Source organism: Oreochromis aureus, linkage group 20 (assembly GCF_013358895.1).
Source record: "Oreochromis aureus strain Israel breed Guangdong linkage group 20, ZZ_aureus, whole genome shotgun sequence".
In the NCBI taxonomy this organism is placed as follows: domain Eukaryota; kingdom Metazoa; phylum Chordata; class Actinopteri; order Cichliformes; family Cichlidae; genus Oreochromis; species Oreochromis aureus.
In genome coordinates, this window is record NC_052961.1 from 26,894,045 (window position 1) to 26,910,975 (window position 16,931).

Here is a 16,931-nt window from a genome sequence, read left to right on the forward strand (position 1 = left end):
CATCACTTGGCTCCAAACCGAATGTTGGAAGAGTAAAGCTGTTCTAGATAACAAAAATATGGTTTAAGCAGCTCTCACTTAAAGTTTGTTAATGTCTGAGTGTTATTCAAAGTGCAGGATTAGGCAAATTCTCGTGTAAACAGTCGGGTAATTTGCATGATCCAGTCCAAATGAGGATGGATTATTTGGTGACTGGTAGATGAATTTGATATTTTAATTAGGTGTTTTAGTCCTTGAAGAGTACACATGACCGTGGAGGTGAAAGATAATTTGGGAGGAGAGAGTGAGTTTGTTTTCCCAGCAGCAGGGCTTTGGCCCAGTTGTAGCGGTGCCAGTTGTTTGACTGGACTGTTTTCTGTAAACAAGCTGTTCTTTCTTGTGTTCCAACAATACTTTAATTTGTCAGCGCTTCTCTCTCGTGGACATTTGGAGGGTTTTTAGAACATATGGTCAAAATGGCTAAGAGATTAGACTCCACTCTGTTCAGTAAATATATTCATGATTGCAGCTTGTTTCTACTTCACAGCGAGGAACACTGCACAAGCAGACAGACTGCCGATAAATGAGGATCGGGTGCCATTGCTCCGACGCGGGATCAGAGCTGACGGCGTCGTGCCCAAGGAGCACAGCCTAAACAAACCCGATGACAGTGACCGAAAGCTGAAGTGCATGGCTGCAGTGCGCGAGCGGGAGGCCAGCGAAGATGCTAAAACGGCAAAGGTTATGGTGAGGTCAAACATTGCACTTTAAGTCCACTGTGAGCCAAAAATAGCTCCTATCTAAAGCTGAGCTACAATAATCTGTCCCTATGAGTCTTCTTCACTGAAATCTGAGAGAGACAACGGAGGCACAGCAACAGCCTGCTTTCTTGCTCCGAAACATGTCAAGCGGGAGACTCTCAGAGTTCTCCTCACAGTCACAAAAGCACAGGAGGTTAAAGGGCACGCTGTCAGGATAGGTTGTAACACATACACAAGACTGATATGACACTTGTCATGAGCGTAGTCTTAAGGGATGGTTGGAACTGTTAAGTCATCTTTAATGCAGCTTTAACATCCTTAGTGATGTCTTTGTTAGAAGAACTTGACTTTAACTAACTGTTCACGACAACTTGCATCTTGCAGGTTTTTTCTTCTTGTGGTAAGACTTTGTGATCTGCTTGTTTCACAGCTTTGTAACAGCTATTACAATTTGGAATATAACTCAGTCCTGTTCGTGTCACTGGAACCATATTTTAGAGTTTCTTCTTCAAATTCAATTCGGATTTAACTTTTCTTTCTGGGCTCAACCGTCATTTGACCAGGTTGATGCTGGGGATCATTTTAGAGGACTAAACCCATGGAAAATTTCAATATTGTGTTTTGGCACACACTTAGCTTTGCCACCATGACTTTGAAGCTGAAGTTCAGGTTTTTAATTTATTTTTTGGACCAATGTACCAACGGGCATTACAAGCTTTATAAAAGTGTTTACATTAAAGGGCTTCTATTTTTTTGTTTTGTTTTACAGTTTACATTTATAATGGCATATTTGTCAGGGATGAAAAAAACACGTCTTTCCCATCAGCTTTGGATTTTTTTTTTACCAGTTTAATGTTTGAGAATAAACACCAGTTACAAAGATCAGTTCTCAGTGTTGTAGCACTGATGGGAAGTCTGGATCTAGCTCATTTTGCTTAAGAAAATATAAACTGAATTTGAAAAGGTCATTGGCTCCAAAGGAATGTTTGCCTGCTCTGAAAGCATTCTTTAAAGCATGTACACATCTATGACATGTAATCATAGGCTATTCAGTCAAGCGGGTTTTTTTCTTTCTTTTCAGAAATGTCATGTTTAAAAACTCTGTTTTACTGCAACCTGGGGATCATTTTCTAAATGTCATCAGTTATGGTAACATTGGACTCAAAATGACTGCTGTGATCTGCAAAAATGCAAAAGTCAGTGTAAACAGTTGGGAGGCTTTAAACTACTGTGCAAAGTTTAGGTAAAGTGAGTGAATGCAGTTTGTGTTGGTTAGGATATTTCTTTGTAACAAAATTGGTGTGTATGCAAACTTCAACAAGCAAGGTAAATCAAAAATGAAGTCCCTCTGTGAACTGCGTTGGTAATAATTATGGTAGTTTGCAGCCGAGTGCTACACTGAATTGTTTTTTAGCCTTTTGCTATTTTTCTTTGGTAACAGGCTCGGTCTAAAGAAGCCCAGCTGGCCAATCCCAGTGAAGCCAAGAGCAAAGCAGAGAGCATCGCCAACATGCTGAGCCAGGCCATCACCACCCGGCACCTGCTTTATGCTAGCCTGGGCTCTGCAGAGTACATGGAGTTTGTCCTTAAGAATCCCTTTAATGTGCCACAGACGGTCACCATTCACAGCGATGACTCTGAGCTAAGGTGAGATCCTGCAAACTGTGAGCTGTCTGTGAGGTGGTGTCAGACTAACGTCCCATTTTTAACCCTTTATTTGCTGCCATAATTATATTTCCCACTCACATAGACCATAAAGCGTGTGTTTCAATCTTTAAAATTAAATGGATTTTACAAGTTTATAGGTTTGCCCCGTTCTAACACACCAACTGTGAACATGTGTTTTCTATACTGTATGTGTTTTCGATTATCAAACTATAACGAGCCTTGCTCCACCGTGAAACTGTGTTCACACTTTCTGAATGTGTTTCCGTAGGTGACGGTAAAGCTCTGGAGATTATTTTTTGGAACCTATTTTCATGCTGCTTTAGGAAATGATGCTTTGTGTTCACACTTGACACTCCTCACTGTGAAACACATCCCATCCAAAAGGAACACACATTTAGGTTATCCACCTATCCCTTAAACATTTACGTCATCAGCATTAGCATCAGATACTGCCTTTATTACCACGTGGTGACAGCAGAGTATCAGAGGACAGAAAAATTTGAGATATGAGCCATCATTAACAAAGAGGAAGAAAGAAGATGGCCTTCTACACCCTTGTTAAAAATCTTAATTGATGGCTTCAAGTCTGTTGTGTATAAAAGGTAACAAGTGGTGTGCTGAATCCTTATTCCTTCATATTATCATCATTAGGGCGTAATTAATTGCAAATGCCATCCCTACACTCTTTTCATAGACTTGTGATTATCTTTGTCTTGGTAATATTTTTCAACTATCAGTGTGGTTCAAATTATTATTTTTAATTTATTTTATTCAGCACACATTTTTACTTGCCATAGTATGAAAAGCACAGCTGAAACTCATAGCATTAATGATGACTTGAGTTATTTAAGTGTTGCAGTAAAACCATGCATATTGAACAAGCATGCACAAAACCGGGACGGTTCGATAAAAAATATGCTTTTTGCTTTTTTTTAAATTGAAACTTTTTTTCCTCAAACACAGGCTTTAATCTGTGTCTACAAATTATACCTATCCGGCGTAAAATTATGACCACCTGCTCAATATTGCATTGGTCCTTCTACTGCTGCCAAAACAGCCTTCATCTGTCGATGCATGGTCTCCACTGGCACCTGAAGGTGTCCTGTGGTATCTGGCACCAAGATGTTAGCAACAGATCCTTTTAGTTGAGAGGTGGGAACTCCATGGATCAGACTTGTTTGTCCAGCACATCCCACAGATGCTCGACTGGAGATCCTGTGAATTTAGAGACCAAGTCAACACCTTAATCTCGTTTTGCTTCTCAAACCATTCCTTTACTTTGTGGCAGGAAACATTATCCTGCTGAAAGATGCCACAGACATAAGAGAATACTGTTTCCATGAAAGGGTGTGCATGCTCTCTGGTAATGCTTAGGTAGGTGGTGTGTTTCAAAGTAACATCCACATGGACGGCAAGACCCAACGTTTGCCAGCAGAACACTGCCCAAAGTATCACACTGCCTCCGATGGCTTGCTTTATTCCCATACTGCACAAACTCTGCCATCCACATGATGCAAAAGAAAACATGATTCTTCAGACCATACCACCTTCTTCCATTGATCTGTGATCCAGTTTTAATGGTCATGTGCCCATTGTTGGTGCTTGTGCTGTTGAACAGGCATCAGCATGTGCACCCTGACTGGTCTGAAGCTATGCAACCCAATACGCAACATAGAATAGAATGGAACAAACCTTTATTGTCATTGTACAATGAAATAGGTGCTCCATGCTCTGTGCAAAAGTAAAATATAAATAGTAAGACAGCAGGAATAAGTAGCAAACAAAAGAAATATATACAGTTAAGAAGAATATATACAAAACAAGAGAAAGGCACACATTAGAGAACAAAGTGCTTGGAAGCAGTGCAACCGGACTGTCTGAGTGTTAGTGGCCTGAGTGATTAGGGTTATTTAGAACACAGTTCAGAGTGGTGAGGTGGGTGGGAATAAACTGTGATGCACTGTGTATTCTGGCATCTTTCGGACAACCAACATTAACCTTTTTGGCAATTTGAGCAACAGAAGCTCGTCTGCTGGATCGGACCACACAGGCCAGCCTTTGCTCCTCAAAATCGCTTGAATTCATATGCTCGTCCATTTTTCTTGCTTCTAACACATCAGACAAAATGAGGACTTTAGATTTTGCAAACATTAATCAAATCTTACATGGTCTTGGATACCTTACAGGGCTTGTAATGTGCCAAAATACCACTTGATCGTTTTGAGGTGAGAGCAAATTTCATAAGTGTTATGATTTTTTTGCAGTAGATACTGCCAAAGATAGTTTAGTTACAATGAAACCAGAGCACAATACAAGGAGCAGGATGTAAAAGTGGGGGGAAAAAGCAAGCTTTACTTCAAAAATAACAAGGTCCTAAAAGCTGGTAAGGCGTGAGGTGCGAAAAAAGTTTTCTGGAAAGCAACGGCAAAGAGCACAAAAGCAATCTGGCAGAGTAGCAGTGGAGAGCTTATGGTATATATCCTGCAGGGTTGATTAGTGAAGTGGCTCCTGGTGATCAGAGGCCAGGGAAGATCAGGTGATGCAGGCAGGAAAGCAGGGCAGGTGAGAGTGGCGAGTCTGAAGAGGGAGAAGATGGTTTCATAGGAAGGATGAAAACCAGACTGACTGAATGACTACATGAAAGAAATAAAGGCAGAAAACAAAAACTATGACAGCTGCTGGCTGCCATGTTTCTGATTGGACTGTCTTTAAGATCATCTGTTAATGTACAGAACAAAACATGATTGCATGCTTAGCCTCTTTATATATGTTTCGTAAAAGCTCGTGTTGCTTATGAAGCATTTTAAGACATTTATTTCTTATGTAGTTAAACAATACTAAACCTGAAAATGGTTTCCTGTGGAGAAATTTAAAGCAACCAAATTATGATCCAACTCGAAATGTTTTAAGAATGATTAAGAATCTCATCATGCAAAAGCAGTTGTTAATTAGGTATATACACAGTTATATGTGTAAATATGCTGCTAAAAGGGTGATACGTCAACAATGGGAAGATTATGTGATAAATTCATGAAGAGGTTTGATTGTGTGACTGTGTATTTTATTCAGGTCTGAGTCACAGATTGCTCACTGATTTGAAATGATGCATGTACGTGTAGGTGTGTGCTAGTGTGCGGGTTTTCATCTATTACATTTTTAGGACTTAAAATTGGTTTTATTACATCAGTGGGCATTCTCTGTACATGGGTTATCATTTTAGCCTGATCCAGTTGGTTCCGGTTTGGGGTGAAGTTTGGAGCAGTTGTTGCATTGTTGGCCACGGTAATATATCAGTAAGGTTAGCTGGATTATTCATTATAAGCAAGATTAAATAATGGACAATCTTTTGCACAAGACATGGGATGTAATTTTTGCTTTGATAATAAGATGAGCGTTGCATGATCATAAAGACATTTTAGCTTGGCATGAGTCTTTACTTTAAGAGGTACTGCAGGGACTTTAGTATGAGGAAGTTTATTTTTCTCTTTTGCCCATATTAACAGTGTTTGCTGTGCTGTACTAAAATGTATTAAAGATAATTGATTTCGTTATGAAGATGTTTATGTGTTTAATTTTCTAGCCACTTTTTGCCACCCCTCCTTTCTGCTTTTTGCTGCTTTTTGCTGCTTTTTGCTGCTTTTTGCGATTTCAACCCTATTGTGTGAATCTCACGCAGGTGCTCTGTTTTACATAACTTAACATCGACCAGGTCTCCACATTACTGCATTTGCTAATTATACATAATGATGATCTCTGCCAGTGTCTGTGTTCTGCCAGAGAAAAGAACCCATTTTTCCAACCACATTTCAATTGTTTTATCAAAAAAGTTAAAAATCTGAAGTTTTCAGTGTTTCAGTGTAGTGCATAACATTATGTTTTAACATTTCACAGTTTTTCATGTACGTAAGCACCTTTCAACCTCTCCTTTCCAAAACTCTGACAGTATTTGAATGTGTTGACTTCATGTCTAATTACACACCCTAATCACCCAAATCCCAACAGGTTCTCCTGAGTTACATTCAGCACAGCACAAGTCTGACCTACAGTATGTGCAACAGATAGCCATCTACAATATTATGATGCACTGACATAGTTATATATACTGTAGTGGATAACCTGTAACTTGTAATTCTTGGAGGATGGGGGATGAGGGAATAATCTGTCACACTGACGATCATCTGCTTTGTTACAGTAAGAAAACAGTGACATCATTCACACCTCATTTCATATGCACATTTGTTTCTATGGTAAATGTTTGATATATGTTGAGATCATTTCTAAATATAGCTGTGAAAAACATTAACATAAGATAAGATCTTAACAATAATCAGCACTTTACTATTACAGGACTCCTGTTTTAGTCTCAAATGCTTCCACTTTGCACTGCAGTTATGGTTACAGCTGACTGAGGAATATCAAGAAAGTTTAGGGTTAAAAGGACAGAAATTTTACTACTTATTGTTGCATCGGTGGCATTTTTACATTGCCATGATGCTTTTTAGAATAACACCTTTATTTGGTCTTAAAGATCTTATCTCGGTCAATCTCTAATTAAGGGGACTGGCTTTGACTTTAGTGTATGTCTAGACCACAGAACACCACCATATTTCTGGATGTAACAAACAGTGTTGTGTAATTTCATGTCTGAAGAGGCCATGAAAAAAGAATATTTTTATTCCTTCCACAGCACAATCACTTGTCCTTGACACAGAGGCACACATTATGTTCGAGAGATGCTAAATACCCTCTTTAATCTGCCCATAGCAGCCATTATGGCTGATGTTTCCTGAATCACCCATTCTGGTGTTTGTTTCAGTTAGCATCATAGTTAATCCCCTCTCTTTGAGTCTTTTGTTAGTGATTCTGCTCATGCCTGAGCTTGGATTAGGATATATCACGTTGATCAACAAATGCTGCAGTGCGCTCTGGATGACTCATTATGGCATTAGCCCGGCCACCGGGCCTACCAGGTCTAATTGAGAGTCATCAATCCCTGCATCTGTCCTCTTGCTGGCTTAGCACCCTGTTAGTTTATTCATTTCTTGATGAGGCGGTGTGACACTTTACACCAAACCGTCTGTCACCTCTACCAAGAGCCCTGAAATGTGTAAATTAACGAGCAAGCGCCAGCATTGCATGCGCTTTTCCTGCAGCCCCTTTTTATGAAACGAATGCATAGTGCACTAAGCAAGGCACTGCTAATGACACATTTTCATTTCATAAAACTGGTATTTAATCATAGATAAGCAGTGCTGCGAAATGGATTATTGTAATGTATATGTGAATGCTGTTTCCACAGAAGAGAGAAGGACACACACAAGAGGGAAATTTTATATAAAATCAATATTAACTGGGTTCATTTCAGTCTTTTGTGTTCTTTAACATGTTACAGGAAATAATGGACTGTCACATAGTTTTGTTGCAAGTTCTGTCCTTAATGTTATTTGGAAACGGAAATCTGATTGATAAATTTGTTTTCTTTGACAGATCTTAAACTCTTTGTTCATACAAAAAAAACACCTTTCCCGCAAGCTGCTCTTTTAGGATGATGGTTCTTAGAAAGTAAGCTGTATAGTTAGTATTGCTACATTCATTGTGTTAGTATGATTTGTCTTCAGTACAAACAGCCTGTCATAGGTTAACACAAATGTATACACTGTCATGAAAGGAATTAGGACATAAAAAGCAAGACACATTAATATAAGGTGAACCAGCTGGTGGAAGTAATCACAAGACCACTACAATGAATGTATATAACAGCAGATTCAGTTTTTCTTAACTGTGAGATGAAATACTGCTCACAGTAATCCTCTTTAAAGTCTTTAAAGGGACGGAAGGTGTACAAAAACAACAAAACCGGCTTGAAATGCAGTTTGGCCATTGCACTGGAGTAACTCTGCACCTAGTTCCTTGTCTATATTTTGGCCAAATAATTGACAAGGAGCTTTCTTGAAAATGTAAACTGGTCCCCGGGTCAGCTCTTTGTTCTACAGAAGCAAACAAGAAAAAAAACAAGTTTAACCTTTCACCGAAATTCGAGCGTCAGACTTTGAAAGGAGAGTACTTAGTGGCAGGCTAGGCTAGCTGTGGCTTTGATGTTTGCAGTGGTTTCAAGCCCAGAGGCTCCTCTTGACATGGAGGAAAGGTTTGCTACCTGTTGCCATCCATTTTCATGGCTACCTTTCACACTTGGCCTCACAGAGCCCAGCGTGAGCCAAGACTGGTGGCTAACAGAGACAGAAAGAATTCTGCTTCATCCAACTGCTTTCTATCTCATTACTTTTCACGCTCTCATTATCCATGTTCCTCTCTGCTTTCTCGACCCTTCTCTCCTGCTGTCCTTTTAATTATCGTCTTCATTTTATTCCTTCTCCCTTTTTACTCTCAACCTGTTTTTCCTCATTACCTCATTCCATTTTTCTATTTTCTTTAAAGGCGTTATCAGCCTGTGGTCTTTGTTTGAGGCTCAGGTGAAAGATGGACAAACACTGCCAGGATGAGCCGAGGGCAAAATCTTTTATTTCAAGTGCACAGGTGGGAATAGCCAAATAATTTTCATAGAATAGCCTGTTGCATCTCTCCCTAATGTTAGCGAGGTGGGGCCCTGAAAAATTCATAAACTCACTCTCCTATTGAGAGACATTTCCCTCTCCATGCCCGTGGCTTGAAACCTTTGAAGTTTAAACCAGCACTCCTCTTTATGCATTTGTGTGTGAAATTTTTGCATTCAAGGGAAGAGGAAAGCGTAGAGACAAGACCTCCCTCGGTTGGAATGTGTTATCTGCTCCTGACTTTTCTCCCTGGAAATCCATTTGTTGAGGAGTAGAAGGGAGACTTTCGCTGACCCCCGTACACCTTTCCCCCTGTCTGCTGTTGATAATTAAAAGTAAGAATTGTGTGCAAGCAGTGTAACTCTTGGCCGTGAAATTTTGGTCACTTGCCCTGCAGTAAAATTTACATTGCGAGATTCAGGTTGTAAGTGTTTTTCTGTTTAGTGCAGACAGTGAATGTGGGTGCAGTTTTAGTGCTCTGTGGGATTTATATGCAAATAGGTGTCTTAACGGTGTGGTCAGTATGTAAAGGATCTTTGGTTCTTCCCTCTCTTATTTTTACTTTTGCCTTGAAACGAGTCTCAGATCATTAAGCTAGCATATATGCATGCAAGCTCTGTTCCCCAAAGTCTTCGTACTTATCTAAGTGCTCTGTTTGAGGCAGATTTTTGTGCCTGGTCATCTCAGGCACACAGCTCTTGAACCAACCGCCCACTGTTTGGACCCTCTGTTTGCAAGGGGCAGCCAATCAGAAGAAATCTGGCTTAAAGGGAGTGTGATCTTAATGGTAAAGCTAAATTGTCGTTAAAGTGAAGGACTGCCCCAGGGCCTGGTTTTAGATAAATTTAGCTTTTCTGGGGGGGGAACTATGAATCATGCAAAGCTATTCTTGTTCAATCCAAGACTAAAATTATGGAGCTGGAAATGAGCATATTAGTTCCACTATAAATATACTTCCCCTGTCACCTAGAATAATCTGCAGAAGGACATAAAATTGTCAGAGTGGAGTATTATTGGGGGATTGAAGTCATTTTTTTTAAGGATTGAAAAATTTGTATTCTTGGTCTGTCACTGTTGTGACCTCGATCTTCCGATCTCTATGAGCTGGATATTGCTTTCACTTGTGTGCTGTGGGATTTGTGGGTGGTTGTTACAATGCTCTCCAATCTCTTGGTCTGGCCACTCTTGAAAAAGACGGCTTTATCTAAATGAGACTGTTACTTCAGTAATTAAAAAATACAATAATTACAATAGTTTAAAAAGTGATGGCGGTTGACTCTAAATATACAATCAAATGACAACTTAATGCTTCTTCTTCTCTACATTCATTTTTTTCACTTGATATTAGTTGAATCTTCACGATAGGGTTTATTCTTCTATATTCCTCTCGGCACAATCTCGTCATAGCTTGTAATAAACGCTGTAGTATTCTGCAATGAGGGATCTTGTCCACGTAACAAGTCCAGCTCTGATCCCCTGATGGATCTCTTTAAAAAATATGTAAGAGCCTCCTTTCATCTCAATTGTGGCCTTTAATCTTTTCATCCAGTGTCATCACAAACACTGAGGAGTGGCGTTACTTCAAAGCGCTAACCAGAACTCCTACTCCGCTGGAGGAGAACATGTTCCACTCGGAGCAGGGTGCTCCAGGTCCTAGGGTTTACCTCCGGCCCAAAGAGAGCCTCCACGTGCCCCTGAAATACCAAAGCTTCCTCTGTGACCATACCATGGGCCTTCAGGTACGGTGCAAAATAAAGGTGCACTCTTACCGTGTGAACTTGCTCTATAAGGAAAAACCACATTCTTGGATTGGTAACTATTTCTGGCTGCAGCATGTTAGACAAAATTAGATATATTTCTTTTAATCAGTCGTTTTTCTTGAGTCCTTAAAATGTTTAGATTTGTCTTACAGTAAGAAGCAGTCACCACATTTTTCATTAATAGAGATGAATGATCAAAGTAACTTGTGTAAACCTATAAAAAAAATCTTCTTTCATATACTGATCTCATGTCATTAAAAAAAATGGGAGTAAGAGGTGGGATGATGAAAGTTTATCTAACAGTCATATAAATGTCAGTACAGCTCAAGGTTTCTGTAACCAAAGCCAACCTATTCCAAGGGCACGTTATACACACATAAAACCAACCCAGTCTTTGTAGTTAATTTGATGCCAGAAGTACAGTTCAAAATAAATGTCATTTAGATTGACTGCACTCTTATCTTCTTCTAGATGAAGGTAATTTTTAAACCCTTTGGTTATATTCTGCTTATCGTGATTGTATACAGTTTTCTTACTGAATGTGCAAATGCAATTTTTCTTTGTGCTCTTTTGCTATGTTTTTTTTTTTTTTGGTAGATGTTCATTTTTGATAACAAATGTGGGCTTCTTATCAAATCCTCACAGGGACCAAGCCTGAAGGCTACAGCCAGAGGTTCCCAGGTGGCCAAGAAGAATCTGTCCAATATTATTGTTGCCAAAACTATCAAGGTACAAAATGTGTTACTTATGCTTTAAACCATTTTTATATTGATCTGAAGTCTTTTGCCTCTCAGTCCCTGATTTGTTTTTCTTCAGGCTGGATTTAAAGTGCAGAGTACATCTGCTCTTCACTTTGCGTGTAATGTAAATGTTTCTCTGCCGTAACCCGAGCTTTTGAACTGAGATCTACACTTTTTCCCATATTTGGCTATATAAACTGATCATTTGATTCAGGTGAGCTGAGAAAGATGAAAGCGCCTTAAACTCGACATATATTATGAAGCTTTTGATTGCAGTTTAGTTGGGTTAACCTCCTGCTAGATCCCAAAGTCTAACAACATCCAGTGTACGCACACTCCCAGACAACTCTCTGAGGAGTGGCAGTGCACCGCCTCCTCCCTCCTCTCCTCTCCCATCCTCTCCTGCGCAGTCACAGCACAGACACAAAGAACACTTTGAAGTGTCGACTATTAAAAAAGTTACGCTAGCCAGACAAGATTGTCAAGCAAAATTATATGCTGAAAATCACTTTTATCTTACTAAACATTGTTTATCTTCTCCAACTGGCAAATGTCAGGGTGGAGAGTTAAACTATCCCAGGCTAGACGACAGCTTGACACGTCTGGTTAATCTACTTTAAATGAACCATGCATATACAGTATTACTCTGAAGTTATTTGACAGTATTAAGCACTTATTCAGCTGTTTATAATATGTAAGACGGTTAGAGGAGGGAGAAACACTGTGAACAGGCTTGTTGGGGTGTACTATAGATAAGTGCTCCATATCACCATGTGAAAGAATATTCTTTGTGCTGCAGTTGTCACAAAAATTAAATGCTGTTTCTTATGGAATTTATTAAAAACTAAATTTAAGGCTTCTGGTTAAATACTTGAGGTTAAATCTCACGTTATTGGAATGTAGCCTGAATGTGCTGAAAAACAAGATATTCATCACCTCTTGCTAACCTGCAGGACCTTACAATAATCCTGTTGTTGGTGTAGAGTACAGTACCCCCAAGCTCTCGCATTGCACAGGCTGATGAAATATTTGCCTGTCTGCCAAGCGTGTGTGTGTGTGTGTGTCTGCCTGCAGTTTGTGCGTATTGTGTGCCGGTGTCAGCACTGCTGCTCTGAGCAAAAATCCTGTCAGGAGGTCAAAGAGGTCGGGTCTGGATCAAATCTGTGTCCCGCTAAAACTGACAAGTCCCAACAGCAGCGCTGTCAGGATGCCAGCTTTGGCACGGCTGTCAGTCAGCACACATCACCAGAGCCAGATATGGGCCGCTCTTGTAGGTCAGCATTGGCCTGCAAATCTGACGCATCAACGATTTGGACAGCTGCTGTGTGTTTAATGACCAGATTGTGGGAAGTTAACTTCAGAGTGTAGGGCATTCCTCGTGGCTGAAATATGAGTCTGTTTTAATCAGTTGCTGTAGCGTTCCCAGATTTATTTATTTATTTACTTTGTAATCTTTTTTTAATTCTAGCACAGCAGGTGGGAATGCAAGAGGTGGGACAGAAACCATGTTTTAAAAGTTTTCAGTTGTTACCTGGGCTTGTCAGTGTCAGGGGTGATGCATTAGAATGTAACACATTATTGTGACTGTAATCACTTCACAGTTATTGATCAAAATATTTGGCTTGTGTTATTCAAGTTCTTTCAGTCACCCGACCTTATTTTGTGGTAGAGGTTGGCTAAAAATAGCAGGGTGGTTTATAACCTTTCAGAACAGGAAATCTTTGCAACAAAGGTCAGCAAAGTGCAAAGGAAAGTGTTAATACTCTACTTGTTAAGTGCATTTGTGCTGATATGTGCAAATGTAAAAGGAAGTGTTTGTTAATTTCTGTCCAGTGCATTGAATTTAAGTTATAGACAGATCCTAAAGATAATTAATGCACTTTGGTGTTTCCCAGCATAGGCTGTTATTGCTAACATATACAATATAGTACAATGCCTTGAAAATTTAACCATTAACCAACATTTAACCATTTCCTGTTTTTTTTTTTTTTTTGTAGTTTTTTGCATATTTACCACAAATAAATATTACAAAGGGTTACAAGTCTTCCCAGACTGATAGTTGTCGATGACTAACATTGTGGGACTCTGGTGATCCACGGTGAGAGCCATTAGCCACAGATAGAGATAACTCAGAGCAGTGGTGAATCTTCCTTTACCTCAAGAGCTCATCTACAGCTTATCCAGGAGGTCACAAAATAACCAAGAACAACATCTAAAGAGCTGTAGACCTCACTTTTCTAAGTTAAGATAGAGTTCATGATTAAACAATACGAAAGAGACTGGGCAAAAATGGCATCCATGGAAGAGTTCAAGGTGAAAACTGCTGACCAAAAAGAATATCGTGATGATCCCCAAGACTTTTGGGAACTAATAGACTAATCAGACAAAAGCTGAACTTTTGGAAGGTTTGCACATCATTACATCTGGCAAAAAACTAACACAGCATTTCATAAAAAGAGCATAAAAAAAATGCTATACCAACAGTCAAACATGGTGGTGGTAGTGTGACGGCCTGGACCTGCTTTGCTGCTTCAGGACGCCTTGTTGTAATCGATGGAACCATGAAATTTGCTCTCTGCTAAAAAATCCTGAAGCAGAATGTCAGCCATCAGTTCATGCCCTGCAGCTCAAGTATACAAGTCCACCTCTGATTGGCCCAAAAAAACTAAAATGAAGGTTTTTAAGTGGCGTAGTCCTGATTTAAATCAGATTGAAGTGTTTTGAATGTTCTTAAACAGGCTGTTCATGCTTGAAAATCCTCCAACGTGGCTGAATTAAAACAATTCTGCAAAGAACAGTTGGGCCAAAATTCCTCCACAGAGATGTGAAAGACTCATTACCGGTTATCACAAATGTTCGATTGCAGTTCTTCCTGCCAAGAACCACTTATTAGGTTTATGGGCAATTACCTTTTCACACAGGGGCAGGTAGGGTTGGATAACTTTTTTCTCTTAATAAATGACATCATCCTTTAAAAACTGAATTTGGCATTTATTCAGGTTATCTTTGTCTGATATTATTGTTTGATGATGTGAAACATTTAAGTGTGACAAATACAAAGACTATACCTTCCTCTTCTCATGTGACTCCACTGACTCTGAATTGGATAAGTGGTTAAGACAATGGATGGCTGGATTATCAGACCTGTAGTTTGTGGTCCGGCAGCTGTAGCAGAAACTGTCTCTGACATTTACTCAGTGAAGTCACACCAGCACACACTAGTGTTCTTAAAGTATGACGCTTTGTGAGCAGGAATGAGCAATTCCAGTGTGTTTGCATATACCGCTCTGATGTATATGCCAGTTATCATATATAACCGTGCAGAATGAGTACATATGTATGAACACATTTGTGTTGATTCAAACAACTCCTGGGGGCTATGTTAATGCACCAATCTTCAAAGCACATTCAGTCAGTCTGTGGGGGTTTCAGCAGTCAGATTGCAAGAAACTTTTATATTCTAGTGTACAGCTTTCTCCATCATCATAATACTCTCTGGTGAATTTTAAAATAAAGTTTCCCCAAGGCTGTTTTTAAAAAGCCTGTATATGTTGTTTAGAAATGGACTGCTTCAGGAAGAAAACATGGCACACAGAGAGAAATCAGAAGGAAAAGGCCCTGTTGAACTAATTAAACCAGTTTGTGCTGTTACTACCTCGTATACATGACCTGGCTATTAATTCCAGTAAGAAATCTGGCAGCGCAGGAGCCCTAGAGGTTTTAAATCAGTCTATTTAACTAATCTTGTTTGGAAGAGAAAATGATTATGTTGAAAGTATTTGCTGTAGCCTGGTTAACTTTGACTTACACAACTACTAGTGGACTTTCCAAAACTTCAGTTGTTTACTTTTAGATTTAGCACTAAACACACCCAGTACTGGATACCTTCTTTAAATTTCCAAAAACTCCTCTGGTCAAACTGCACAACTTACCGTGCATGTAATGTATGTGCAATTCAAGGTAGTAACTTGCAGCTTCTAATGGATCTTAAACTACCTCATGATGCAAAACCTGTTTTAATGCACAGAATATCAGACTATCAGGTGAGGAAGTGACATGCTGCTAATAACGCTGAATTTTCACTTTTCCTCCACAGGTTACTTTCAGAGCAGAAGATGGAAAGCCAATGGCCATCTGCCAAGTGAATGTGGAGCCAACGCCCCATGTCGTTGACCAGACTTTCCGACTTTACCACCCCGAGCTGTGTTTCCTTAAAAAGGCCATCCGCCTGCCAGTCTGGCATGACCCTGCAGGTTGTACAGATTACCCTGGCTATCCCCCATGAGCCAAGTATTCCTCGTCCTTCATCTCATATTTCTTGCTTTCTGAACTGTGTTTAAAGTAGTCGTTTGCATATCATTCCAGTTTTAATCAATATATCAAATGAAGATTTAAATATACCTTCAGTTGGCATACTGACTTACTCTCCAGTGTGAGCATAAATGTGAATCACATGTTCACACACACAAGGCGAAAACAATTTTGACAGCTTATGTGGGAAATGGGAATGAGTAATGTATTCTGCCTTCACTTTATTATGTTTTTACTAAATGTCAACAGAAACAACTTTTCAATATCAGTGCAGTTTCTGTCAACAAAAAGGGTAATAAGAAGAGAGAAGTATCTGGATACAGAGCAGGAAATGAAAAGCAAGAAATAAAAGTTTAAAATTAAGAAAATGTTTGATTGGCTCTTATGACTGGCTTGATGTTCTGAACTATAATAAAAACCATTTATTTCATTTCATTTAAATAGTAAATTGGTCTTATATTCGTTTTTTCCTGCCTCTTGTTGGGAAAACCAGCTGGCAACCCAGATGCCTGGGCTCATGTTTCTGTGTGCTGCAGTGACCCTAACATCATCTGCCAAACAAGGATGCTGGTGAGTGAATGACATTGGATTTAATTCCTTCTGCAATTAACATACAAATATTAACAGGGTTAATTACTGAACTGATAACTGTTTGGAAGGGAGAGCACTTTATTCTAGCTGCACTGGTCTCTCTGTGTGTTGTCCTCCCTGAGTGTGAACATAGATAAACAGCCAGCCAAACTTCTTTTCAAGAGCCATTAAAGTGAGCGTGCTTGCTCGTTTAATGGCTTCATTCACAGCAATCACATCAAAGTGACATCACTGAATTGGAGTGAAACCATAAAGACGCACACACACAAAAACCCAACAACCTCTTATTAGGTTGTCATGTAATCCTCAGGTAAATATAGTTAAGCGCTAACACAGGAGGCTACAAGGTAAATATCCTATAGGTATACAGTGTAATATTTACACATTAGAAAATAAGCAGGTCAAAGGCAAACATATGTCTGCATCATTATCTCAGAGGCTTCAACAAATCAAGCTACTACATACTTACAGACTGAGGAAAAATGTCACAAAACCATCATCAGCCATTTCTGTTTGAAGGATGTAGCAGTAAGTTCATTGACAGTTTATTGTCTCTTTTTTACATGTAAA

The 16,931-nt window shown here is 39.4% G+C and overlaps 1 protein-coding gene across 2 annotated transcripts in view; it reads left to right on the plus strand.

The window, feature by feature from the left end:
• Positions 1–16,931, plus strand: part of nphp4 (nephronophthisis 4) — a 163,234-nt gene that overhangs the window by 135,470 nt on the left and 10,833 nt on the right. For both annotated transcript variants that reach the window (XM_039604039.1, XM_031755240.2), the window contains 6 exons: positions 527–726; positions 2,182–2,387; positions 10,509–10,698; positions 11,365–11,448; positions 15,556–15,712; positions 16,264–16,340. In XM_039604039.1, the coding sequence (XP_039459973.1) occupies positions 527–726; positions 2,182–2,387; positions 10,509–10,698; positions 11,365–11,448; positions 15,556–15,712; positions 16,264–16,340 (914 nt within the window). The remainder of the gene's footprint in view (positions 1–526; positions 727–2,181; positions 2,388–10,508; positions 10,699–11,364; positions 11,449–15,555; positions 15,713–16,263; positions 16,341–16,931) is intronic.